The 26,267-nt window shown below is 35.8% G+C and overlaps 1 protein-coding gene across 1 annotated transcript; it reads left to right on the forward strand.

Annotated features, from left to right (window-relative positions):
* The first annotated feature begins 370 nt into the window (after positions 1-370).
* LOC106055758 (U3 small nucleolar ribonucleoprotein protein IMP4-like) lies at positions 371-6,735 on the forward strand. Its single transcript, XM_056027864.1, has 8 exons — positions 371-555; positions 1,974-2,082; positions 2,263-2,346; positions 2,837-2,946; positions 4,650-4,782; positions 5,124-5,373; positions 5,560-5,630; positions 6,446-6,735. Exons 1-8 carry the CDS (start codon positions 553-555, stop codon positions 6,559-6,561), a joined length of 876 nt encoding a protein of 291 aa, XP_055883839.1. The 5' UTR covers positions 371-552; the 3' UTR covers positions 6,562-6,735.
* Positions 6,736-26,267: the final 19,532 nt, after the last annotated feature.

Genomic DNA, 26,267 nt, shown 5'->3' on the forward strand with positions numbered 1-26,267 from the left:
TCGTTATCCCCCGTCGTCCTAGGGGAAGTTTATGAGCTGGGTCTGGTCTGCTAATAGGGTGTAATAAACTTAGAATCTGAAGGAACATCCGAAACATGTAAACAAAAAATTAGTTTTATAATCTGCGCAAATTCTGAAAATTCATCACATTATATTTATATCATAGCATAATAAACTTCAAAACATAATGATTTAGAACCTAGACTAGATCTATATAGATAGATTCTAGATCTACGTCTATGATCTAATCTAAGGCTAGATTAAAAAAAAACGATATATAATAATAAAAAAATATTAGTTTAGAATAAATATAATTTGCGAAACTAGACAAATCAAACTTAATTTAGGGACATGCGCAGTGAAGAGACATTTGATGTGGTTTACCTTTCCGTCGCAGTTGACTCCCATGTGTTTATGTTTACACATGGAAGTGAACCAAGATTAAGTCTAGACGTCTATACTAGATTCTCGACTAGATATTAAGATATACGTAATGCAGTATAGACCTGAATGAGAGAAATCTGTTAAGGATTTGAAATTTAAGAACGAAAAATGGTAAGGCATGATTAATAAAAATTTAAAAAATACTGACAGTACAGTGCAGTCACTTAAGTTAAATTTAAAATTTTAAATAGAACCGTTTTTGAACTTTTTCTAGTTCTCAAATCTCTCTTCTTAGACTTTGAAGACTCTTACACTACTTACAGTTGGTAACAGTTACTTTACAAAAAATGAACACGTTCATAATCATCTTAACTTATATTATTAACTACTCTTACTCTTAACTGAGAACTCTTATTTATGACTTATCATTATGTCTAGACTAGTGACTACTCTAGGCTAGTGATATATACTAGTGACATTCACTGACATTAGATTATCATGATTAGAGTTCACTAGACCTCACTACTCACTCACTCAACTCACAGTCTCAGAACCACTGGTGGGGCGGTACGGGCGATTACACAATTTATACGACGTTATTACTTAAAAATATATAATATACTAATTATTTATATTTCAACCTATTTTTTAGATTATCCCCCCCCCCCTCTAATATGTTGGCCGATTTGGTGGGGTCGGGAGGGGGTGATGGTATCATTGCCGCCCCCCATACACTTTCGAGTGGAGGGGGGGGTCCAATTTATTTGTAGAAATCACAGCTTGCTAACAGAATCAATTAAATATCCATATGATTAAAATCTGTTATATTTTAACGATCTTTATATTATGTCGTTCCCTGTTTGCCGATTGATGGGGGGGGGAGGAGAATACCTCTACTGCCCTTCCCACTTAAACCCTTTGAGTGGGGGGGGGGGGCAGTCCTTTTTTATGGAGAAATCATAGTTTGTGAACAAAATTAGTTGAATCAATATATAAATTTTATATTATGTCGCTCCCTTTCTGGTATTTCGGTGGGGTTGGGGGGAGGGCGATTGCATGTACTGCCCCCCCCCCCCACACACACACACTCTAGCTCTCTGAGTGCTGGGGGGGGGGCGGTCCTATTTTTGTGGAGAATCATAGTTTGTGAACAAAATTAGTTAAATATATATATAATATAAACTACGTATTGATATGTGACCCATTGTATATTATATTATGTCATACCATACTCTAATCTCAAATTGTATCATTAGTAAATTTAAATGAAAAAGGGTTGTACCAGGTGGGAGGGGCGATACATGCAATCGCATTTCCCCCATCAGACTAATCAATACTTTTTGTTTTTGTATTATAGTTAAGAAATTACAAAATTTAAAAAATCTGTCACTAATATAATTTATATATATACTATATAAATTAAATTCTTATTTTTACTTCCATGATGTGGCCTTTCTGTTCTCCCTTCCATCAATCTTGAAATCTTTGAATTCATTTTTTTAATGTGTTAATGTTTTACATCACTAACATCATGTATATATACTGTTTTATCTTTATAATAAGTGTGTGTTATTTTTTTTTTTTTATAGATTAGACGGCAGGCTCGCCTTCGAAGAGAATATATTTATAGAAAAACTATTGAAGAACGGGAAAAGTCAATTCAAGAAAAGAAACAAAGGTTAAAAAATGCAGTGGAAGGTAAGCTGTGCTATGCTTGTCTGAAAGTATTAACTGCTACTAAGTCAGACTTTATAATACTTTATGCAATGAAATATAGATCTCTTAATAATACAGAATCTTGGGGTTTTTTTTTAATTGCATGTCATACATGTAGTTTATTTTGAAAACATTGACTTTGAATTCATGTTTTGATTTCAGAAAATAAGTCCATTCCAACAGACCTCAGAGAAGATGCTATTATGCTGCACAAAACATTAAACTGGGAGGATGAAGGAGCAGATGGTATATTCATTTTTATATATATCCATAATCTTTTATTTGTTTGTGTTTATTTTTATTTTTTTATACTTTGTTTACAAAGAAAAATATAGACAGGATTATAAAACAATTAACTCTTACAGCAATGCTTCTTGAATATTGTAGACATTTAGTTTTTCTTATGTCAAACTATTAGTCTCCCTAGATAAAGATGAGACACATGCTAGAAAACATTCACTTCTTTAACCAAACAATAAGGAAACTGATCTTGCCAGCACAATGAACATCTGTCTACTTTTGACATTCTCTAATACGCATTAGAGTTGGGTAGGCTCTGAGACACTAGAGGCTCAACAGTCAAGAAATTTATCACTCTCTCAGTGTATTTTACTTTTATTTATATGTTTTTAATTGTAAAAATGTTTTGTTTCTTGATGTATTAATTTCTTTTTTTTATTTAAAGATGTTGATATACATTCCATAACAACACTCTTTGACTGCATGTGTGTTGCAGGCATAACAACAAATGTTGATGATGAATATAGGTGGGCTGGTGTAGAGGATCCAAAAATAATGATAACAACATCCAGAGATCCCAGCTCAAAACTCAAACAGTTTGCCAAGGTAAGGAGCCCTGGTTAAATATTTTAAGTTCTTCTTTTGAAGGTTTTATTCTAGAGTAATGAAAACATTTTTTTTTTTCAAAATAGATATACAGTGATGGGCATTTTTCGAAAATGTGTGCAATGGAATTACACAAGTTTTTTTTGGTTCATTTTTTCTTCAATCAGAAAACAAAAATTGTGACAAAAGAAACTCTTTCTTCCTCATTTATGGATACAATCTGAAATAGGTTTTATTTGTTGAATCAGTGCTAGTTCATAATTTTTTTTTATTATTTACATTAGTATATATTCAGTTATACCTAAATCCCATCCTATATACATAGAATTAAACAAAAACAATGTTGGCTCATTTTTTGAATGAAACAACTATATTATAAAATAAGAATCAGCTTTTTTTTAATTGTCCTGGAATTTTGAACTAGATTACAGTGCTATATTAGGATGAAATTCATGATCCTTTTGTTGGGTAAAGAAGAGTTCAATTTAATTTCAACTATGCTCAATAATCTATAATTACAGACCTGCCTACCGTTACGCAAAATGCATATTTGTTACGCAAAATCTCCCAAAAATGACAGTCGGTACGCATTTAACCCGTCGCGTTACGCATTTCGTATGCTTTTTTCCCCCCCTCTCTTGACTAGCTTACGAGCGGTTATGGAGGTCACACTAAGCCGTCCTGTTGAGGGGGGGGGGGTAGAAAAGGTGGGGGAACACATTGTGTCCAGATCTATATGTTGATTGGTTCTTAAAAGCAATTAGATTTAGTCTAGAAATGAAGAGCGCGAGAGTGAGGGAGTGGCGGGTTGGTACCGCCAGTTAGCTGATACACCAACGTGACTTTTTTTTTTTTGTGTAAGTTTATTAGTAGAAATTATGTTGAATCCCTGATTCCCTTATTCATTTGTATAGAAAAAATATTGAAGTGCTATCGATTCAAAACACATTGAGTGACATTGTAGATATCTAGTCTAGATTCTAGATAACTTGTTATACAGGAATAGATCTAGTTCTACAATCTCTAGATCCATTTAGTTGTAGTATGATTTAGATTGACTAGATCTAGATCGATAACATCTACTACCATCTAGTCTAGATCTAGACTAGATTCTTAGTCTTAGTATAGAATAGATCAAGGATGAAGGTAGGCCTACGAAAGTTTGGAGTAGACCTACGTTTGAAGCGGATCCACGGCATCGGAACACTCTTAAGCCCAGATCTAGAGTAGATTATATTCATTATATAGACATAGATCCAGATCTAGTCTAGATATCATCTCTATTGTCGTATTGATCTAGATTTAGATTGTAGATCTAATCATGACATCTAGATCTAATATTATATATATATATATTATTAATTAGGACTGGGCTAAATTAGTCATAACTATTATTATGCTGTTTGTAATATAAAAAATAAATAGCCTACAATATTTTTGACTCTTTTTATTATTGTCATTCTTTTAAAAATTGATTGAATAGTTAACTATTTTATAAAGTTAGTTGAAGCTAATTAGAATTTCTTTCTACAGTGTCAAAATTCTTTCCCTTGATTGGAATTTGTCACTTTCAGACTGTTCAGTCTTGTAAACTTACCTGAGCTTGTCTGTATACATAAGCCTTTCAAGTATGCTGGACTATTGTTGATGTTATTTTATTTTGCAAGGTTCTGAATACAAATGTTCAATTTTCATGGTTTCAGGAGATGAAGCTAATATTCCCCAACTCTCAAAGAATCAACAGAGGTAATTACAGGATAGAACAACTGATAGATGCCTGCAGGGCTAATGATATAACTGATGTGGTTGTCGTACAGGAGCATAGGGGTGTTCCTGGTAAGGCTTGCTACATGTAATGCATAATTAGCTAATTTTTTTTTTAAATATTGCTACATCAACAAAAATATTGACCAGATCCCTGTAAAAGCATTCAGAATCATTAATGAGTCTATTTAAGTTTCCCTTTGAGACTCTTTATGAAAGGATTATCTGACTAGGAAATTCACTTAAACTGTTTTCAATAAGGTAAGGTGACTTCCAAAACATTATCAAATTCCTGGTAAACATCCTGTTTTTACTGAACTTTAATCAAAGACCATATCATTTTACTACAGAGGTAGCACATCCTTTACAGATCAGCTAAAGAATGTTATTTCTACCATTTTTTTCAATTACAGATGGCCTAGTTATTTGCCATCTTCCATTTGGACCTACAGCATTTTTTAATTTGACCAATGTGGTCATGAGACACGACATCCCAGATGTGGGGACCATGTCAGAAGCGTTTCCACATCTGATCTTTAGAAACTTTACTTCCAAGCTTGGCAGTCGCGTGAGAGATATATTGAAGTACTTGTTTCCTGTTCCCAAGGACGAATCTAGAAGGGTGATGACCTTTGCCAATGAGGATGATTATATATCTTATAGGTGTGTTTGATTTCTAGATTTGAAGGCCACATTGTTTTCTGTGATGTCTCATTTAAAGGAAACATTTTTACTATTTAACTTTATCTAAACATTTATTTTTAATATATAGCTAATTCTAATTAGTTTCATTATGGATTGTATGTTTAATACGCTATCAAAGGCTAACTTGTTGTTTCTTTCATTCAGGCATCATGTTTACAAATTTGAAGACAGAGAGTTAATTTTAAAAGAAGTTGGCCCTAGGTTTGAAATGAAAGGTTTGACTTATAGCTTAATTTCTTGATACATGATGTCAAAGTTGAGAACTAATTTAGAATGCTATTAAAAGTTCAGCTTAAATTTTATATTAATTGTTTTAAAAAATAAATAAGTATTCAGTGCAAGCCCAGACATTGTCAACATCAGAATCTGTTGACTTTTTTTTGTTCTATTTATCAAGTTAAAATATCTAGTTTAGTCAGTCTGTGACATTAAAATCGAAGCATAGATGTCTGTGAAAGCAAAAAATCCAAGTAAATACGGTATTTGATTTTGAGTGTTCAATGCAATACTGTTATAGTAAGTACTGTTCCTTTCAGACTTTTTTGTAATCTTGTAGGTTTTTATACACATTTTGAAAGGAAAAGTAACTGGCATAATTTTTTATTAGAATTTAACATCTATGTATGCAACCATACATTTAAAATTTGCATTTGCTATTATAATGTTAAGTGAAATTCATTTAAGCATTATTTCCTATGACTTCTGTATCATTACAAGGGCCATCATCAACGAAACCTAAGTTACAGGACTTGTGCTTTCAAATATTTTTTCTTCAAAATTGCAAAGATGGTTGATCAAAACAATTCTTATATAAACTGATTAGATTAAAACTTTGTAACAGAATAGTAAGTTAGGCCATAGTCTTATTTAAGAACTTATTAAAGACAAGTTATTTAGGGTCTGCAAAAATTATTAAACCCTGGTTTAACCTTTGATTTTACATTGAAAACCATATATTCACAATCCTAAATAAATTCCCTTTATACATTATTTAGCTTCTAGCTATAACTTTTCAATTTTGTATCCCCAGTCTATAAGATTGTCCGAGGAACAGTAGACAAGTTAGACACAGCAGACACAGAGTGGGTGCACCGGCCATACATGAACACAAGTCGCAAGAGAAAATTTTTGTCTGATGACTTGTAGAATATGAACATCTTTTTTTTTAACTGCCACAGCATTGACTGATCCATGTTAGTCATTTCAACATTAGTTTGTATATAGACTAAAGAAAGTGTGACTGGTAAAGCTTAACTTGACATGTACATACTGAAGAAATGTAAGAAATCAATAAAGTCTTGAATTGTGTTACACTGATCACACATTTCTGGAAGGATTTCTATTTTTGTATTCAAATTCACATTTAGACTGTTTTACTCATGTAATTTCTCCAACTCTCTTCTTTAAAAAAAAAAAGCTTTAATCTGCAACTCTCTTTACTTAACTCATCATTTTGCTTTTACTCAACTGTTACTTGTGTGTACAAATATGATTGACATAGAATTGCATTTGAGCACATAAGTATGTATATATTTATATATCTTTTAACTCTTAAAGTGCTGAGCAAAATGGAATTACAATTCTGATGTTTAGAGTCTAAAGTGCCTCTCGCGTTTTAAGGGTTAAATAACAAAAAAAAAATGACATCCTACACATTCCCATATGTTAATCTAGTGCATCTTAATTAGAGAATTAAACTGAGTAAAGTCTGGTTTTCCCATTCCATCCAAACATTGCACTAGGAAAGAAAAAGGAGGAGGAGAACTTGTATGAATGTCTCTTTTGTTTGCAGCATATAAAGATGAGCACTTCTGGAACAAGATAATGGGAGTCCAAAGTTTATATTTCTCTATTAAAAGTTGTGTCCTGCAATTTGAATGTCAAGGAATGACACACAAAAACATGTAATTCAGAAACGTTAATTATTTAATGTGTTCAAAGCACCTAAATGTTTTGAACAAATTACTCTGTATTCGTTAGAGGAAAACTTTGACACCATGAGACAGTTCTACCCATGGAACCTTTAAAACATATCTATAATATATAATTCTCTTCTTCCTTCAAGAGTTTGGATGAGAAGTAAAGGAAAGATCACTCTCTTATTTCTGCGGATAGTCCACAAAAAAACAAGAGTAGTATTCACACTACGGATGACTGACTGCGCGCTTGATTGTCATTTAAATTTATCAAACCCTGCCAGCTCCCATCCCCCTTTGTCCTGCGGGACGTTTGGACTAGGAACTAATCTAAGTAATCTATATATATATGTAAATAGCAGGGCCGGACTTAACCATTGTGTGGCCTATGCGAGGCCAAGTTTGGGTAGGGAAGCGAATAATAAGTGACATTTAAGAGTTTGTATTAGAAAATAAATTTGTCTATGCATTTTATTCATTATTTACTATGTACATAATTACTTTACGAGCCTTGTGTGTAGCAAAGTCATACAGTATATCATAATATTTCTGTTTCATACATAGATCCCGCTCAATAGCAAGAATTACCAGATGTTTCAATCTATCTTTGAGAATTGTTGACCTCAAGTAATTCTTCATTAGTTTGAGGTGCGGGAAGCTTCTTTCACCTGATTGCACAATTACTGCTAATGCATAATGCTGTTTTCATTTATCGCGCGTAGGATTGGCATTTTCCATATTGAATGACACCCCAAAATGAAATTTTTTTAAATATATATTTATTTCCATATATTTTAAGGACTTTTTGGTGTATTTTGCAATTTTGGGAGATTTCCAGGAGCTCCTGGTAAATCGACAGAGGGGGGCGGGAAATCTGTTTTAAGTTATAAAATCGTTTAATTTAATAACTTATACACCTTGAATTAGCGCGGGTCCCATGAAATTGCGGATTCTTCGGTCGCCTAGGTTGCAGTGGCCTAAGACCGGCCCTGCATAATAGCGGCATATGCTCCGCCGCTGGTCGACTAGTAAAAATATATTTCTATCATTCTGATTATTGATTAGTGTAAAAGTGAAATCAACATTTAGTCTAAAATGTTGGAATCCCACATCAAGATCAAAATAATTCTCAGAATCCATATTGATGAAATTATTTTTTTAAAAATCAAACAAGAAGTTAAAAACTAAAATTCTATTTAACCTTGGTTAGATCAATATTAGAATATGTGTGCTCTGTTTGGGACCCCTCAACTGCCTCGTCAAGTGGTATGCGCTCTTAGCTAGAAAAGATGCAGAATATAGCAGTGCGATTTATAAACTGATTTATAATTATGAGTAAGGTATGGATTATTCACATTTGACTAGAGTAACACCATTAATAAAGTCACTAAATTTAGAGACTTATAAGACAGAAGACTGGAAAGTAAAGCAGCAATAATACGTAACAGACTGAACCATAATTTACAAATACAAAAACACAACCTAATAAAAAATACCCAGACACAGATTATTGTTCAGTTTATTTCAAACAACAAACATACCTGGTTAGATATACATAGAGACTTCTCAAGTAAACATCTAAAGCATCAGTTTGACTCTATCAATTTACTCTTGTCGTTTGACAAGATGAAATCAACAAGTAAAATATTTTTTAAAAATACTTAAAAAAAAAAATTACATAGACTGAAATTGCATCAATTATTTTGAATCAATCGTAATTAATTTTTTAATTGATCTATAACAAGAATAAATGTGTGCGAAAGGCAATATTTTAAATTGTTTGACTTTAGGCGCAATGTTCATGCCTGTAGCAGCCTTCTTCTCCGGTGTCACTTGATAATATTTTGGTTCAGAGAGTAATCTTATATCTGAGATGAACCGTATTTTGGTTCAGAGAGTAATCTTATATCTGAGATGAACCGTATTTTGGTTCAGAGAGTAATCTTATATCTGAGATGAACCGTATTTTGGTTCAGAGAGTAATCTTATATCTGAGATGAACCGTATTTTGGTTCAAAGAGTAATCTTATATCTGAGATGAACCGTATTTTGTTTCAGAGAGTAATCTTATATCTGAGATGAACCGCGCTATGGTTTCCAGATCAGGCAGTTCTCCATAGTTTTTATTCTTTAGGAAGCTTTCATGGCAAGAGTAAGGGCCTCTTGATAGAGTGAAGGACATGGTCGGCATTCTGGTATTCTCGGATGATACTTCACAAGGGCAAGTTTCGCTAGTTCCGACTTTTAGCATACTTGGTGCGTTAAGGTCCATTCACATTTGGGGAACAAAGAGGGAGGGTAGGTTATTTGCCCTTTCAAACGTTATCGAGCCTCCTTGATGGTAAGCCAACGTCCTAGCCTCTGAGCTATTCAAGTAGTCTTACAGACTTTTGTTAGTTTAATAGAGAACGATCTAATTCTCTACAGTAAGCTTATCACCCTTAAGCTTAGTAGGCTACATTTTCTATATAATTATGCGACTAATTGATTAGGCCTAATTAATTGGTTAATTTTTAGCGGTTCCCAAAGGGGGAAAAGACGCTATTAATTTTGTGTGGAATGTCTGTCCGTCCGTCCCGTTTAGATCTCGTAAACTAGAAAAGATAGCGAAAATCTGACACCATACTATTTTAGACCATTCAAAGTTCTGATGCAATGGCTACTTTTTTCTTTTCTGAAAGCGAAAATTTCAATTTTTAATATCAACTATGCAAGCAGTTGTTGTTTTTTCATAAAAATACACCACTTGTAGGCCCTACAACTATTCACTATTAATAGTAACAAACACTTGAGGGGAGAAGGCTATATACCATATTTTTGACACATTTGTGCAAATGGTTTTAGATTGTTTGTCAGTTGTTGTTTTTTTTACATTTGTATTGCTAAGTTAAGTAAGTTCTGTCATGCAAACTACTATATTTACACATATTTTTTAAAAACATTTTGAAAGAGAAAAAATCTATTTAATATGCATATAACTAGGACATAATTTAAAACAACAATTAATAAGTATTTTTTCATATCATCGCGTGAACTGCATTGCTCTTATATCACTGTAGAACACCTAACTAAAATAATTTTTTTTTTAATGGAAATGTTTTTTTTTTCTTGAAGATTTGAATAAGAGATTGACCCTTTACAAAACAATTATATTCATTATAAGACATCAGTTAGGCCATTTTACTTCACATTCACTTTTACCTATCCTTTGGTCTGCTAGACCCCTGGGGCACCACACAAGATCTGTCAACCTTCTTTCTCCATTCTTCTCTGTCATTTTTCTTTGATAGAATTTAATACTGATGTTCTTTCTGAAAATATTGATAACTGCCTTTTTACCTGCCTGGGTGGACCACTTCGGGGGCTGATTTTGAGTTTGTGTTGCCACACAAACTGTCTTCGTAACCTTGTTTATTACGGCTTTCATATTTAATATATATATAATTAAGGCTCGATTTTAGAAGATAAAATGTAGTCTTTGCACCTAAATTTTGCCAGCTGAAAATCATCATGAAATCGAATTCTCACTATCTTTTCCCGTTTTTTTTAAAAATCTAAATGTGACGGACGGACAGACAAATAATTCTAAAAGCGACTTACCCACTTTTTGGGGTCACTATAAATAGTTTGATAACTCAAAAGAGTCCTTCATCCTGACTCACTCATCCCATTGAGTGCATTTATTTTATTTCATGCCGATATATTTTACATTCAAAGAAGAAAGTGTCTTCACCAGGATGTTAGGAGGACTCTCACACGTGCCTCAACGAGCGTGGTCAAGCGAGAGTACCAATCCTGGCGCCATGCTTAAAACAAGAGAGTTAATTATCTGTTCTCAAACCTTTCAAATCAAAAGTCCACTACGGCTAGGTTCTCATTTCAATACATCAATAACATTTCGTACGTCCGGTAGTTATAGGATTTTTTTTTCATTTTTTTTTATTTATCAGAGATATTTTTTTTTTTGTACAAAACTTTATATAACATTCAAAACATTAACACTTTATGGTAAAGTGGTAAAAAGAAAAAAAAAATATAATCTCCGTGTTGTTTCTTTAAAAAACAAAATTCTAAGCCTTGTGTATATTCTATTCATGATATAAAAGGTCATGTAGTCTGCGGATATAAAGATGTCTATTCGATGTTGTTTTCATGTAGCAAGTAGAAGGAAAAAAATGTGCCACTTTCAAAGTCATTATTCGTGTCTTAAGTAAAAAAAAATAATTAGGTAAGTACATTATGGATATTCCTTAATTAAATAGTTAGGCCCTAAATATAACATTCGATTCATAACATAAAACTATTAATAAACACTATTTGTTAAAAGATGATCAAACTGAGATTTGTCTGAGATCTTACCGTATATTTGGGCCCCAGACACCTCAGCCCTGTTGGCCCTTCTCTCCCCCCCCCCCTCCGCATGCCAATAACCTTTAAAGACGTACACGAGGTGCCTATAAACAAAGCGTGTAGTTGCCCACCTTCAATTCGACCCCTCACGGCGTCGGGCCTGCTATGAGATGATGCTATAAGCGGCCAACACCATCAGCCTTTCCAAGAATATATCTCTATCAGTGTGGCCCAAAAGTAGGTCTACAGTTAGCACGTGAACTATTTAGTTGACTATTCAACACCAGAACAGCGGCAGAACTTCGTTGTACCTGTGAACATAAAACAATGGAATCTCTCAGATGCTCCATATTTTTTCTCCTTCAATATTGCAACATTCTTCCAATCTCCCCAGGACAATCTGACACACGGTGTGTCACAAAGTCCAATCTTCATTCATTCACACAGAATGTCACAAAGTCCAATCTTCATTCATTTCTCTGTCTACGAGATGAATGTTATCTTTGAAATCATTTCTCGTTTTGGGTATCGATTCATAAACCTTGTTCTTAACAACAAGCCAAAAAAAAAAAATCCATCGGTGTCAAGATTTATAGGCCTACTCTGAGGAATTTTCTAAGCTGGTATTGCTAAGCAAATAACTTCAACAATATAAAAGGTAATTTGATAACTGTAAACCTACTTTTGGTCACCTCTCTATATAGATATATAGGCCTACACATTTATAAAAGTACTGATTCTAGTCGATAATTAGAACTATCAGTTGTAAAAAGTCTCAGTTCACAGCTGATTATGTCTTTTTTTTTTTGTTGTACTTTGTGATGTTGCTTGTTCAGGCTGTCTTGAGGTCAACTATGGATGACTGTTGAATTTCAACCAATTACTCTGCAGGCGTTTGGGTGTAATTGTTCGGGTGTATTCCGTGTAGTTGATCAACAATCCAGACAAAACAAACACATCGGTTTTAACTAGTAAAGAGATGTAGTCAACGCTGATGAACAACTTCACATATATTTATTCTAATAAAAGGCCACAGTAAAAGTCTCTGTCACTAAACACGTCGTTACCCTGGAAGATTATATCGCTAACTGATTTTCCGGTCTCTAACCCAACATATCCCAAACGTCACTAGTCCCGTTCAATATGCGTCTTCTATGGTGCGTCGCTAAATAACTAAACTATAAATAAGGTGTCTAACAACTTGTACATTAGGCTCATGTTAATTATTATCCAATATATAAAGCAAATTGTAAGGTGTATGTGTGCCCTGAACAGAAACCAAAACCAGCAGAACTATCTTGATAAAACTTGGCATAAAAGTTCATTAAATACTAGCGGTGAACCTAAGATATGTAAAGTAGCCCTACCACAAGTCGAAGTTGCAAACATTGTTGTCTTCCACACACTCCACTTAGAAATAAAACCTACTTATTGAGATGTTGCTGTATATGTAGAGTTATTTTCCTTATTGCACGTTTTGTTCTCCTTCTTACCATTTTCGGATGAATGATCGCCTAATTATGCATAGTTGATGGCAATACATGAAACAATTTTAAAAATCCAATTCCTGCAGTATTGAGATATATGGTCGTGATTTTGCGGTTCTTCCACTTAGATAAGCATTGTTTAAAAAAAAACGATTTAAAAAAAAAATTCACTTCAACGTTTTCTTACGTTTATTACCTTCTTCTGTGGTGGCCATCTACTTCTTCTTCTTCTGGCTTCTTCTGTGGTGGCCATCTACTTCTTCTTCTGGCTTCTTCTGTGGTGGCCATCTACTTCTTCTTCTTCTGGCTTTTTCTGTGGTGGCCATCTACTTCTTCTTCTTCTGGCTTCTTCTGTGGTGGCCATCTACTTCTTCTTCTTCTGGCTTCTTCTGTGGTGGCCATCTACTTCTTCTTCTTCTGGCTTCTTCTGTGGTGGCCATCTACTTCTTCTTCAGGCTTCTTCTGTGGTGGCCATCTACTTCTTCTTCTTCTGGCTTTTTCTGTGGTGGCCATCTACTTCTTCTTCTTCTGGCTTCTTCTGTGGTGGCCATCTACTTCTTCTTCTTCTGGCTTCTTCTGTGGTGGCCATCTACTTCTTCTTCTGGCTTCTTCTGTGGTGGCCATCTACTTCTTCTTCTTCTGGCTTTTTCTGTGGTGGCCATCTACTTCTTCTTCTTCTGGCTTTTTCTGTGGTGGCCATCTACTTCTTCTTCTTCTGGCTTCTTCTGTGGTGGCCATCTACTTCTTCTTCTTCTGGCTTCTTCTGTGGTGGCCATCTACTTCTTCTTTTTCTGGCTTCTTCTGTGGTGGCCATCTACTTCTTCTGTTGTGGCCATCTACTTCTTCTGTGGTGGCCATCTGATTCTTCTTCTTCTGTGGTGGCCATCTATCTCTTCTGTGGTGGCCATCTACTTCTTCTGTGGTGGCCATCTACTTCTTCTGTGGTGGCCATCTACTTCTTCTTCCGGCTTCTTCTGTGGTGGCCATCTACTTCTTCTTCATCTGGCTTCTTCTGTGGTGGCCATCTACTTCTTCTTCTTCTGGCTTCTTCTGTCTCGAAAGACTATTACTAGAGGACTTACTGGTGTCGGTTCTACTTAGTTCGGAACAGAATCTGCAGAATAAACGAGCCGATTGCGGAGCGGAAAACATCGTCAAAGTTCCGTGCATGAGAATGCATCTGATTTGAGGCTATTAGATAAGACAGCTTTCTGCTGTTTCTACAGCCTAAAGCCGCGTTAATAATTTTGCTCTCGGCAAGTGTTTTACCAGCTCGAACATTGTGTTTCCTTACTGTCAGATCTTGGTCAATGTCCTCCAACGTAGTTGCATTAATATCTGTAGTCCCGAGATTCCACTTGCAGATATCTTTATAGGTTAGACGTCCGTGGGACTGAATCCCTTTGCAAGCGTGGCATAAAGGATAGGCCTATCTTTGGGCATTCTTCCAACTAGCGAGTGGGTGACATGTCTGAGCCAATTTGCGCTTGAATTTACTTTTGACAGTTTTGTTAGGTATGTAATTCCATATCTTGACAAAACGACTTCGCCTAGTAAAGTGCACTGACATAATGCTTTGAAGGTCTATGTGCAAAACCCGCATACGATCGCACTAAAGATCTTGCAATACCTGAGTTAACTATTTTAGATGATTTTTAAAAACACATTATCATGAATAATTCTACTCAGAGACAACATTGGAGACGTAAAGTTTCCAGTCCATTAGAAATGAAGCTAGCCTATATATTCTTGTAGATTTCTGTGGGGGATAACTTTAAAATAGCTAGCCTTTTGGGTATATCCGGTTAAGAGAATAGAGAAAGTGTAAAATCTATGAATTTGAAAAGATTTACGATATTTTTTGTGTGCACTTGTTACCACTTTAAAATCAAATTTCTGTCTTATAATATAAGAAAAACTGAAATGGAAAAACAAAGTAACCATAGGAACCTAGGCTTGGAGATTAAGCGTTTATGGAAGTTATCAAAAATAACAATATATCTCATTGTTATATCAACCGAGGGGATAATAACAGCTGACCTCACAGATACCTTCAAGGCCTGCAGACCTGCCGCTTCACCAGAAAATTCCTCAGTGGAAAATGATAAAGAGAGTACAATGAATTTTGTTTTCCTTTAACGAAACTCGACCCTGGCAGTGCTAGAGAATGAATACCCATTCGTTTCTAACAAAATAATAATAATAATAATAATCTTTATTATCCATAAGGATATTTGTCTTACAATGTGTGCATTACATCAAACACAACATAACCCAAGAGAGCAAAACATTCCCACCAGATTGTGAACAGATTCACTGGGTTTCACATTTATTGTATGACTCTCCAAATAGTTTGAATGGCTGTTTTTAAGTTTCACAAGGGCATGAACTTTTCAAACTGTTTGGAAGGATTTGATTGAAATTTGAGAAGAAAAACAAAACAACCTTGACCTGAGATCTTAAATTACGTTTTTATGTTCTCAGAACTATCCCATTTAGCAAAGCTTTCAATAAATCCCACACCCACACACACACACAGCCTTTTCCCACATATTCACTCGTAACGTGTCACTAACACAAACCCATCCCTTTTTATTACCGAGACTACTGGAACAACATTAGGTTTTCTTTCCGAACTTTGACTTGAAACAAACAACAAACTCTATGCGAGACTCAGCTAGACCTTTGTTAACAAAACAAAAACTTTGTCCAGACAAACTAGACGAGAACGAAACAATGTTTGCCAGGGAATTTCAGCTCAATTTCAAGGTTTTGATTTCAGTGTCTGTCTTGAAGGTGGAGTTAAAAAAAAAAGTTTAATGAACTACTTTGGATGGTATCTTATAAGTTACAAACGTTCATTCTTAACGGAAGATAATTACGTCCTAAGCGTATCCATTTGTCGGTCTTGTCGTGCATGTTAGTTACAGACTTAAACTCTGTAAGGTATTGGTTTTCCTGGCTGATTCAGGCAACGCGTAATTTCACAAGGGAAGAAAAAGCGCTTTCACTATCCTCTATCATTTATACTTTTGATTGTCAGTTGTTTCTTATTTTGTTTCCTTAAAGGCGCTGGACATTTATCTCATTTCTACGAGATGACCCATTGCTGCTTTGCGACTGAAATAAACTATAGATAGATAATGTACCTATGTCCATCTAAACTCCAACGAAGATTACATCAAAATGTTTAAGATCTAGTAACGCGCTATAAGGGGCATTGGGCAATCAACACTCTCTTGTTCTCTTTGCAAGCCTAACCTCCTCCAAAACCCCACCTTCCATTCCGGCTCTGGTAAACAATATAGTTTTGTGTGTGCGCGTGTGTTGAAATAAAATTGGATCTAGTAATGTTCGTCCAGATCATGGAGACAATTGATTGACCCTGCTGTTTGTTGACACGGCTATCACGTATATTTAGTTTTCTTTCGCTTAGCAACAAACTTCACAAAAGTTGAGTCTGTTTTAATAGTACAATTTAGATGTAAGTAGCCTTTTGAGATAACATTTTTTTAAAAAGATTTAAACAGATCAAAAGGTAATAAATTTAACAAGCAAGATATAAAAAAAATGATTATTTAAAAAAAAAATAAAACTAATCGTAAAAGGAAGCACTCTACATCTACTACTATATACCTCAATAATAGAGATTTTATTTCCTTTTTTGATATCAAACAAAATAATAAAATATCAATAATTAATTGACTAATAAGTTAATTTTTTTATTGATTCATAGGTACAATAAATGATTGTGTAAAGCTTGATCCGAGAAGGATTGTGGGAGAAATCACGAGCTCAAAATTTGTTACCAGACACACACACAGACAGAGTGAGTTGATATAAGTTTTGTACAAATGAATTAAAATATCATGTAAGAACGGCTTTGTTTTTGCCTACTAATAGCGGATAGAAATACTTTTTTGTGTTTGTTTTTCTATAGTGCTCTTGCAACGAAAGTATTTAGTATACTTTTTACTCATGCTGCTGTGTGTTCCTGGTAGAATGGGTTATGGGTTAACCTCGTTCAATGTTTATATTTCAATACTATAGAATCTTGTTCATAGTTGACCAGAATATTTGTGGATATTGTCTTGAATCTGATAACCTGCTATCTAGCATCATCAGACCCCGTTTGAGGAAAGACGCGAGAGGTTCAATTTCTGAAAGTCCAACTGACAAATCCTTCGATTGCGCGTAGGGCGCCTGTTACCATTCACGTGTAAAGCAGGTAGCTTGCTAGACATGTTGAATTCGCCATCGGCAAGTCTAGAATAGACACCGTAAGTCACCTGAGTTCAAATCTCGCTGAAGACTGGGATTTTGTATTATTTTTATTTAGGGCGTCCATGAGTCCACCTAACTCCAATGGGTACCTGACTTTAGATGGCAAAAGTAAAGGCGGTTGGTCATTGTGCTGGCCACATGACACCATGCTCTTTAACCATTGGCCAAAGAAACAGATGATCTTAATATTATCTGCCCCATAGATCGCAAGGTCTGAAAGGGGAACTTTACTTTTTAACTATGATTAGAGAATGAGTAATGAAGAAATAACAAGATCGCATTAAACATTTGAAAGCGATGCACTAATACTATACATTACAAATTATATCCCCTGAAGTAAATGTTATTACTAGATCTACATGAAGGGATCAAATCGCGAAAGAGGCCAAAACAATCATAAGAGACTTGATCAACTGGCGGTCTGTTGGAAACATTACATTTAACATAAGACAAAGCGAAGAAGTTTCAGAATACTAAAGACTTGATAGACATCCGTCTCTTTCCAGATCATCTTTGTTTATTAGCACATCCACAGACTTGTCCAAAGTTTTTATCTATGCAAAAAATAAGGTAGATTATTCAAGTTGAAATAACTTTAGAGAGCAAAGTTGTTTTTTCTTCCCTAGTAAGTTCAATGAAAAGAGTCATAAAAATGCAACTTTACATTATAAGCAACACTTTTAACTCAGTTTAACTCACTTTCAACACTGAATAACTATCTTATTATGCTTTTTGGCGGCATTTATAACAGCTTTTTGATTTTACTGATTTCAGACATGGAGTTTATCCAGAAAGACATCGATAAGACCAGACGTAATGAACCTTGGCCTATCTTATAGTTCTACAATTCAAGTACTAAGAGATCTACCAACGAGAAAGTAGGTCAGCTTGCTGCCTTTTAAACTAAGAAACAAAATGCCGTTCAACGAAACTGTCTTGGCGCCGGGAGTTTTCCAAGGCGAGCCCTTGCCAAGGCTGGATAGAGACGTCTTCCTGGTGTTGGGCTGGCCCTTGGTTATCAACGGCGTCTTCGGGAACATCGTCATTATAGCGACGCTCTTCACCTGCAAGGACCTCAGGTCCGTGCACAACTTGTTCATTGGCAATCTGGCGGTGGCTGACCTGGTCATCGAAAGCTACTTCGCTACGTTTTTCTTGCTTGATATTAGCATAGGGTGAGTATATTCAACTTAAGCTATGGGTAGGTTGGACTTTGGTTTTGAGAAGTGTAACCGTTACCATTGGATGAAAATCTTGAACGTTAGTGTCACAAATTGGGCCTGGACCTGACAAGTGTATATATATATATATTGGTCTCCTTCAGTCGTAGAACGACTATGGTTCATCTCGAACACTTTTTATATGGCTGTGGAGCCCTATTTTTGGAGATATACTCCCGTCCACATGCATGTCTATATTGCAGGTCAATATGGCTTTCGCTTTGGTGGTAGAGGAGCTGGTCATTTTCTGTGTGGCACGCTTTTTTCAAGAGCTGAGGCCCATGTTTTCTCGCTGTCCATAGATTTCTTGGTCACCGTCTCTCTCCAACTAGTGCTATCTAAGGCTATGTCTTCCCAATGGTCACTATCAATGTTTACTGATTTTAAATCCCGTTTTATCACATCAACGTAATGGAGGTGGGGGCGACCAGTTTTTCTTGAGCCCAACCCGAGTTGCCCGTAAAGAATGATTTCGGGATGCGATTGTCCTCCACCCGGCGAACATGTCCGAGCCAGCGCAGGCGTTGCCTGAGGATGCTGGGAAGGCCCTCTCTCGCGAGGAACTCAGTATTACACACTTTTTCTTTCCATGTTATTTTTAAGATCGTTCGAAGGCAGCGCAAATGGAATGAGTTTAGTTTCCTCTCTTGTTTTGTGTAGGTTGTCCACGACTAACTGCTAAGAACGCATGCCTTGTAGACCTCCATTTTGGTCGCTGTGGTGAGGTTCTGGTTTTCCCAAACTCTTGGTCGGAGTCTATTGAAGGTTGATGCGGCCTTCCCTATGCGTTTTTTTTATCTCCTCTTCTAGTGACAGGTCATCTTGAATTGTAGATCCGAGGTAGCAGAATTCGTTTACGGCATCAAGCTTGTTATCGTCAATGAGGATGGATGGTGGTGCTGTAGCAGGTGGTCCCATAACATTAGTTTTCTTTGTGCTAATGGTTAGCCATACTCTTTGCAAGCTTTAGAGAAGCGGGACATTAGTGACTGAAGCTCCTCTTGTGAGTGTGCCACTACCGCTACGTCGTCCGCGAAGAGCATATCACTTATGAGGGTGGTTCTGATTTTAGTTTTGGTCCTCAGTCTAGCAATATTTAGAAGCTTGCCACCGAATCTGGAATTAAGATATATACCTTCGGTGGATTTGTAGAACGCGTAGTGGATTATCATTAAAAGAGTATTCCAAAGAGGGTTGGGGCCAGGACATATCCTTGTTTGACTCCGCTGTTTATTGTCTGTAGGATTTCAAAGAGGCCTTCTCTGCTGACCAGGTTAAAGGCCTTTGTCAGGTCAATGAATGCAATGCACAAGGCATCCTTTGCTCTCTGCACATTTCCTGAAGTTGAAGGATGGAGAAAAAAATCATGTCAATTGTGATTCTCCTTGAGCGAAAGCCGCACTGTGATTCTGGATAGACTCTCTCAGCGAGTTTTTGTAGTTGGGAAGTATCACGCGAGCAAAGACTTTGCCTACAATGCTTAGAAGAGAGATTCCCCTGTAGTTGTTGCAGTCGCTTCTGTCACCTTTGTTCTTGTACAGGCTGATGATCTTTGCATCCCACAGATCCTGTGGCACAGCACCTTCTTGTCAACATTTGCAGAGCAGTTCATATAGAGGTTGGCTTAGTGTAGTTTTGCATTGTTTCAGAAGATCTAGGGGGATACCGCCACATCCAGGGGCTTTGCAGGCAACCATGTGGTCTATGGCTTTGTTGAGTTCCAATAACGTGGGTGCTTCGTCTAGTTCATTCATTGTGGGTAATTAGTTGATAGCGTTAAGAGCTGAGACTGACAAGTAAATAGAAGTTATAATATACAGTCTAGGGTAGGACTATAATTACACTTATTGTATATTAATAACAACTCAACAAGTATAGTGAGTGAAAGTATTTATTTACAATAAAATCTCTCCATTGTATGGGAAGCTACTCTGTGTGCACTTAATCAGACATTTAAAGCAAACCATTTTATCTTCATTAGTTTTCAGAATATAAAGTTGTGATAAATGCTCTATTTTGACCGTTAGAAGTTTTTAAAAATATAAAAAGAAAATAATTTAAATTTGTCTAGAGAACTAGAAAATGTTTATTTTGAATAGACTCTACGTCTGTGGCCATTGAGCTATATACATCATTGGCTAAATTTCTAATAAAATTTTTTGAGCTGTTTTCGAGACTTGCATCGACCAACCCTTTGTCCAGGTTCCACTCTGAAAGTGAAAGTGTGACTTGAATAGAGATACTGTTTAAATACTTTTAAAAAATACAACAATGGTTATATGAAGTGTAATTGTCATGTTATCAATTTGCAATAATTTCAAGATAGCAATACTAAATTTGTACGATTGGTATCCTGGAGAAGGTTTTCACGCCGGCTTTATAAAAGCATTTTTTTAAAAAGTTGCCTGTCTTGAAAACTCAAGGGCTCGAGAAGCTTCCTATCTATTGTTAGTTTAACATTTTTAGGCGACGATCTAATTCTCTACACAAGGCTTATCTCCCCTTATCTAGGACTCTCTCTTTATAAAACAAAATTAATTAATTACGACTAATTGATTAAATAATAATTTTTTTAAATATTGATTTCTGTGTTGCTAGAGACAATCAATTGACCCGAGAATAGATCCGATATGTGATGAGTGGAAGAAACAACGTGAACACAATTTGTACCAGACACAGTTGATATAAACTTTGTAAACAAAACTGCCCCATAAAGTAAGATTTCGTCGTCAAATGGTTAAGGAAAGTCCTGGGACTCCTTACATTAAATTTATTCTCTATAACCAACAAATTCAGAGAGCTACGCCTCTGCTATTGGAATTTGAAAACAAAACAAAACAAAAAAATACTGAAGTGACACTAGTCATCAAAACTTTTACCGGGCTGCTTTAAAGCAAACACTGATATAAAATATATTTCATGTGTGTTAGTGTGTTACTGTCTAAACAATGTTATCGATCGGTTTTGTTAAGCAACCCTAGATTCATATATTCTGTCGTTAGAACTGTTTCTCAATCAGACGACGTCTACAAAGAACTTTATCACATTCGCCAGAAGGTGAAATCCATCCCATTTCTTATAAATGAATTCTTGCAAGTTATCAAGCCTTTCTCTTTGTTTCAAAACGTATCAATAGTTTCACACATATCAATATACTCATAGGACAGAACTTGGAATTATAACATTGATGTGGGATTTTATAAACGGAGTCTCATTATAGATAAGCTATGTATTTAAAAAAAGCATGTAGATCTAATACTTTTTAGAACACTTTTCCTATGCAGGGTAAAGTTCATTAGCTGTTGCCACAGATCTATATATATATGTACTTTTTACACTGCACTAATCCTTAATCTTCGAAATCGAAGACATCGCCATTATTATTATCATTATAATATGATTTTACCACCTATTCGTTTAAATGGCTGGCTGCCTGGTCGTGCTGTATGCGCGCTGGGCTGTCGTTCTGTTGTCTCTATGGTCCCGGGTTCATACTCCAGCCCGTTGCCATCCGCCATCCCCAGTCGTCCTGCGGGAGGTTAAGACTAGGAAGTAGATTGTGTTCAACTCCGAAGAAACATTCGAAACATGTAAAAAAAAAAAAGGGATTTCTGGGCGGATTTCACCTTAATTGGATTTTAAAATAATTTACAAAATTAATAAAATAAATAAATGGGAACGAGCTGAATACGAACTCTTTGCTCACGCGCCTCGTCGGGCAGACCACTTTTGACCAGAGAAGATTGTATAGTTATATATTGTTCATTACAATTTAGAGCGGTGGACTAACTCAGCTTATAGGCACATTCCTCGTCCCATATGCTAGGACAAATTTCTACAAATACTCCTTCTTCCCTAGTGCTATTAGAGCATGGAATTGGTTGCCTGAGCTAGCCAGGAAAACCAGTGACTTGGCAGAATTTAAGTCATTGGTTAAAATGCATGACTAAATGCATGACGCGTAGGACGTAATCATCTTCTTTTTTGAAGTAACGTCTGTATTATATAAGATATCACCACTTCAGTTAATTAACTAATTGGTAATTTTTGTTTTTGACTCTTGTATTGTCAGGTAAAAGAAATAGTTGTGCAAAATTTTATCTTGATCCAAGATTTGGTGTTGGAGAAATAACGTGTGCAAACTTTTTACCAGACAAACAGACAGACAGACAGAGCGAGTTGACAATACGCTTTGTAAAAAGAAACTTTTATATTTGCTTTTGTTCGGCCTTTTCACACCAAAAGTTAAATCCAATTAATCTGCTATTTGTTTACACTTTGCCTTTTAAGATTCTGTCTATGTTCTTAAAGCAACATAGAATTTAATAAAGTGGATAAAGAAGAAAATCGATAGGACAAAATGTGGAAGCGATAAAATGAAGCCTTACAAAAAAAAAAAAAAGAGTAAAAAGAAAATGAAAAGAGGATTACACATTTTGAAATACAGTGAGTCACGGAAAACCACACGGGGGGTTAGGGACCAGAAAGTCCGTCGTTAACTGTGTTTCGTCCTTAAGTGTGATCCTAGATTAGGGTTAGGTTACTTAAGTATTCATATTTTTTAAATAGTAGAGTGTGTAGTAACTTTTTTTTTCTTTTGATATAGTACTGTATACATTTGAAATTACATACACTATTTTCACCAGGTTACATATGAAGAATAAAGAAAACACAGCTGAAATTTTATCTTTGTACTTCTATTATCTTCGTCTTCGTGTCTAGGTTTTTCTGGGTTTCTTAGCGGAACATCCTGTTGGAGTTGTACTCTTCCTTTAGTCAGCCATGTTGATGGGATACGATTTGATCGTAAAATTGTAAAAAACAAACCAATAAACAAACAAACAAACAAAGTTCTCGTGCGCACGTATGGTGTGAAAAAGAGCGATAGCGTTGCTGAGGTGAACTGTCTCCGCCCAGGTCATCCTACACAACACACCACTGGGCTGCTACTGCTCCGCGAACTTCAAAAGTGTCACTCGGCCATCCGTTATGTCTTTGAAATTTGGTCGTATATCTTGAACGGAATTAGTGGTTATTCGTGAAAGTCCGTCGTAACCTCGAGTCGCCGTTAAACATACCCGTCGTTAAGGGAGGACTCTCAGTAATCAAAATAAACAATGTCAATAACGACACAGTGAGTTGCCAACTAAGTATATGGTAATCACTTTGTTCTACAAGCGAAAGATTTTACACTACTGAAACGTAGACAGAAATTATGATATGGGTTAGTAAAATACTTCGCTTAGCAACACTTCTGTACACCGGCTACACAGAGAGCTTGCTAGTGATGAATTGGCCTCGATGTAATTGCGAAGTGTTACTGTTCATTTTGACAATGTAATTCTAGAATCTACTACGCCTTGAAGAGAAAAACATCAGGATAAGGGAAAAAAACACGAACTAGACTAGCGCCTAATATGTCATTTAACATCTTCATGACTTGAAACGTTAACACAACAAGCTCAATAAAACAAAATGTTTAAAAAAAAACAAAGCTTATATTAAGTGCATCAATTAGTTTGGATCGTCATGTAATTAAATTTGTAATAGGTCTAAACTGACAATAATTGTAATCTGTGCGATTAGAAATATGTTTACCAAATGTTTTTGTTTAGCTCTATTTCACGATTTTAACTTTTTCAATACGCTGTGATTCTATCACTTATCTGGACCACTTGGGAAAATGAGGGGTGGGGGAGGTAGAAGGAATGGGATATCTGGGTGGATTTTACCACAATTGTTTTTTAAAAGCATTTACGAAAAAACAAAAAAACTCGTGGCTCATGCCTTCTAGGGCCGACGTGCTAACCATTCTGCTTAAATTTGTAATAGTTCTAGACTAACAATAAAAAAGCATTTATAAAAAGCGAAAAAAAAAAGGGGGAACGATCTGAATTCGAACTCATGGCTCAAGCCAACACGGTAACCACTCTGCTAGTGGAGAGCCTATTAATATGGACGATTGTATAGTTCTCTATTGTTTCTATAGTCTCGTCCTATTTTTCATGTTCACTAAGACTCAGACGACGATATATAAAAGGGACTAATTATGCTTATACCACCACTTCAGTCAAGTACAAATTCTTTCCCTTGTTTGAGATAACAAACAAAATAATTAATTACCAATAATTAATTAAATAAAAGGCTAATTTTAAAAAAAAATGGATTCTTGTGTTGTCACATAAAGAAATAATTGTTCTGAATTTCAACTTGATCCGAGATTGGGTTTGGAAGAAATAACCTGCACAAACCACACAAACAGACATAAGCTTTGTAAAAAAAAACCATTGATCTGTGAAAGTTACTGCTGACAACTACGTACAGGGCTATTTTAGTTTCATTTTTTTTCTATTCCCCTCAAAGTTGGAGAATTAGCGTTGGGTGAGTGAGTGAGAGAAGTCATTAGATAGTAATACAACTGTAGGCCTTAACAGAAAGAAGCTGACCGCCTGACTGGTCGTGGTAGAGTGAATTAACAGGACTTCAAGGCATTACTTTAGGTATGGCAATAATGGATCTGATTGAAGAATTAAGCAGCAGTGGATTAATCAACTAATGCCCTTGCTACTAATAATGCCTTAATTATAGAAAAAAAAATCTATAGAGTTCAAGTGTTGATCAGTGGTCAATGGAATTGTGATGAATTCCGTGGACAATAAATGAAATAAAGACATCATTAGTTGAAATGTGATGTTTGGTTAAATAAGAGCATAGAAATAGACACTAGGAAAATACTTTCATCCGTCCCTTAGATCTGTCCAGGGTCTCTCTTTACATTTCTCTGACTTTGGCCAGGATAAGAATCCTTTCCATTGACAGGCCCATTCATTCCTTTATTTGGCACTTTTCCCTGGTATGAAAACAATAAGAACTAATACTATCGAGGTCACTATGACGTTGGTTTCCAGATTTATATTTTTAAAAAGTTCATTTTGTATTGATTTAATCAGTAATTCCAGTTATTTTTCTTGGTGGCCTGGTGGATGTCTAACCGAAGTTCCAGCCCCCTAAAAATGTATTGTGATTCCTGCTTCCTCTCATCGCTCAATGGCTTCTAAGAAAAAATAATTTCCACGATGATCGCTTTAGAACTTGGGATGAAAGTTAACGAAATGATAATAATAATAACTCTCATTATCCTAAAGTTAAAGACACTTAAGCGTGTAGAATAAGCTATATCATGACCAATATCTGTCTGATTTAGCCTACATATACAAATTTCCACTACTACCCAAAGTACTTTACCCTCATTGAGGCACACCAGAAGAGCGCAGTCTAAGATCTTCTTATCTTATATAATACTGTTATAAACCTGGTGGTGGCACAAATGGGGGTAGTGGTGTGTGTGTAGTCAGCCGACGCAAATCGCCCCAGGCCAGCGCTAGACGAGCGGTCAACCGTGACGAGTTACGACTGTCAGCCGAGACGAGTGTCAACACGGCGGTTCGGGAAGGATCGACGGCGGTCCGGGAAGGATCGACGTCGTGAACAGAGCTCAGGAGCGTCACGAGAGTTGTAGTCATCTGACCACCTAGAAACGTCGAGCGGCGTTCTGTCCGGTTTGAGAAGGCCAGTAGGGACCCTATATAAGAGCG

Source organism: Biomphalaria glabrata, chromosome 4, assembly GCF_947242115.1.
Source record: "Biomphalaria glabrata chromosome 4, xgBioGlab47.1, whole genome shotgun sequence".
NCBI lineage: Eukaryota > Metazoa > Mollusca > Gastropoda > Planorbidae > Biomphalaria > Biomphalaria glabrata.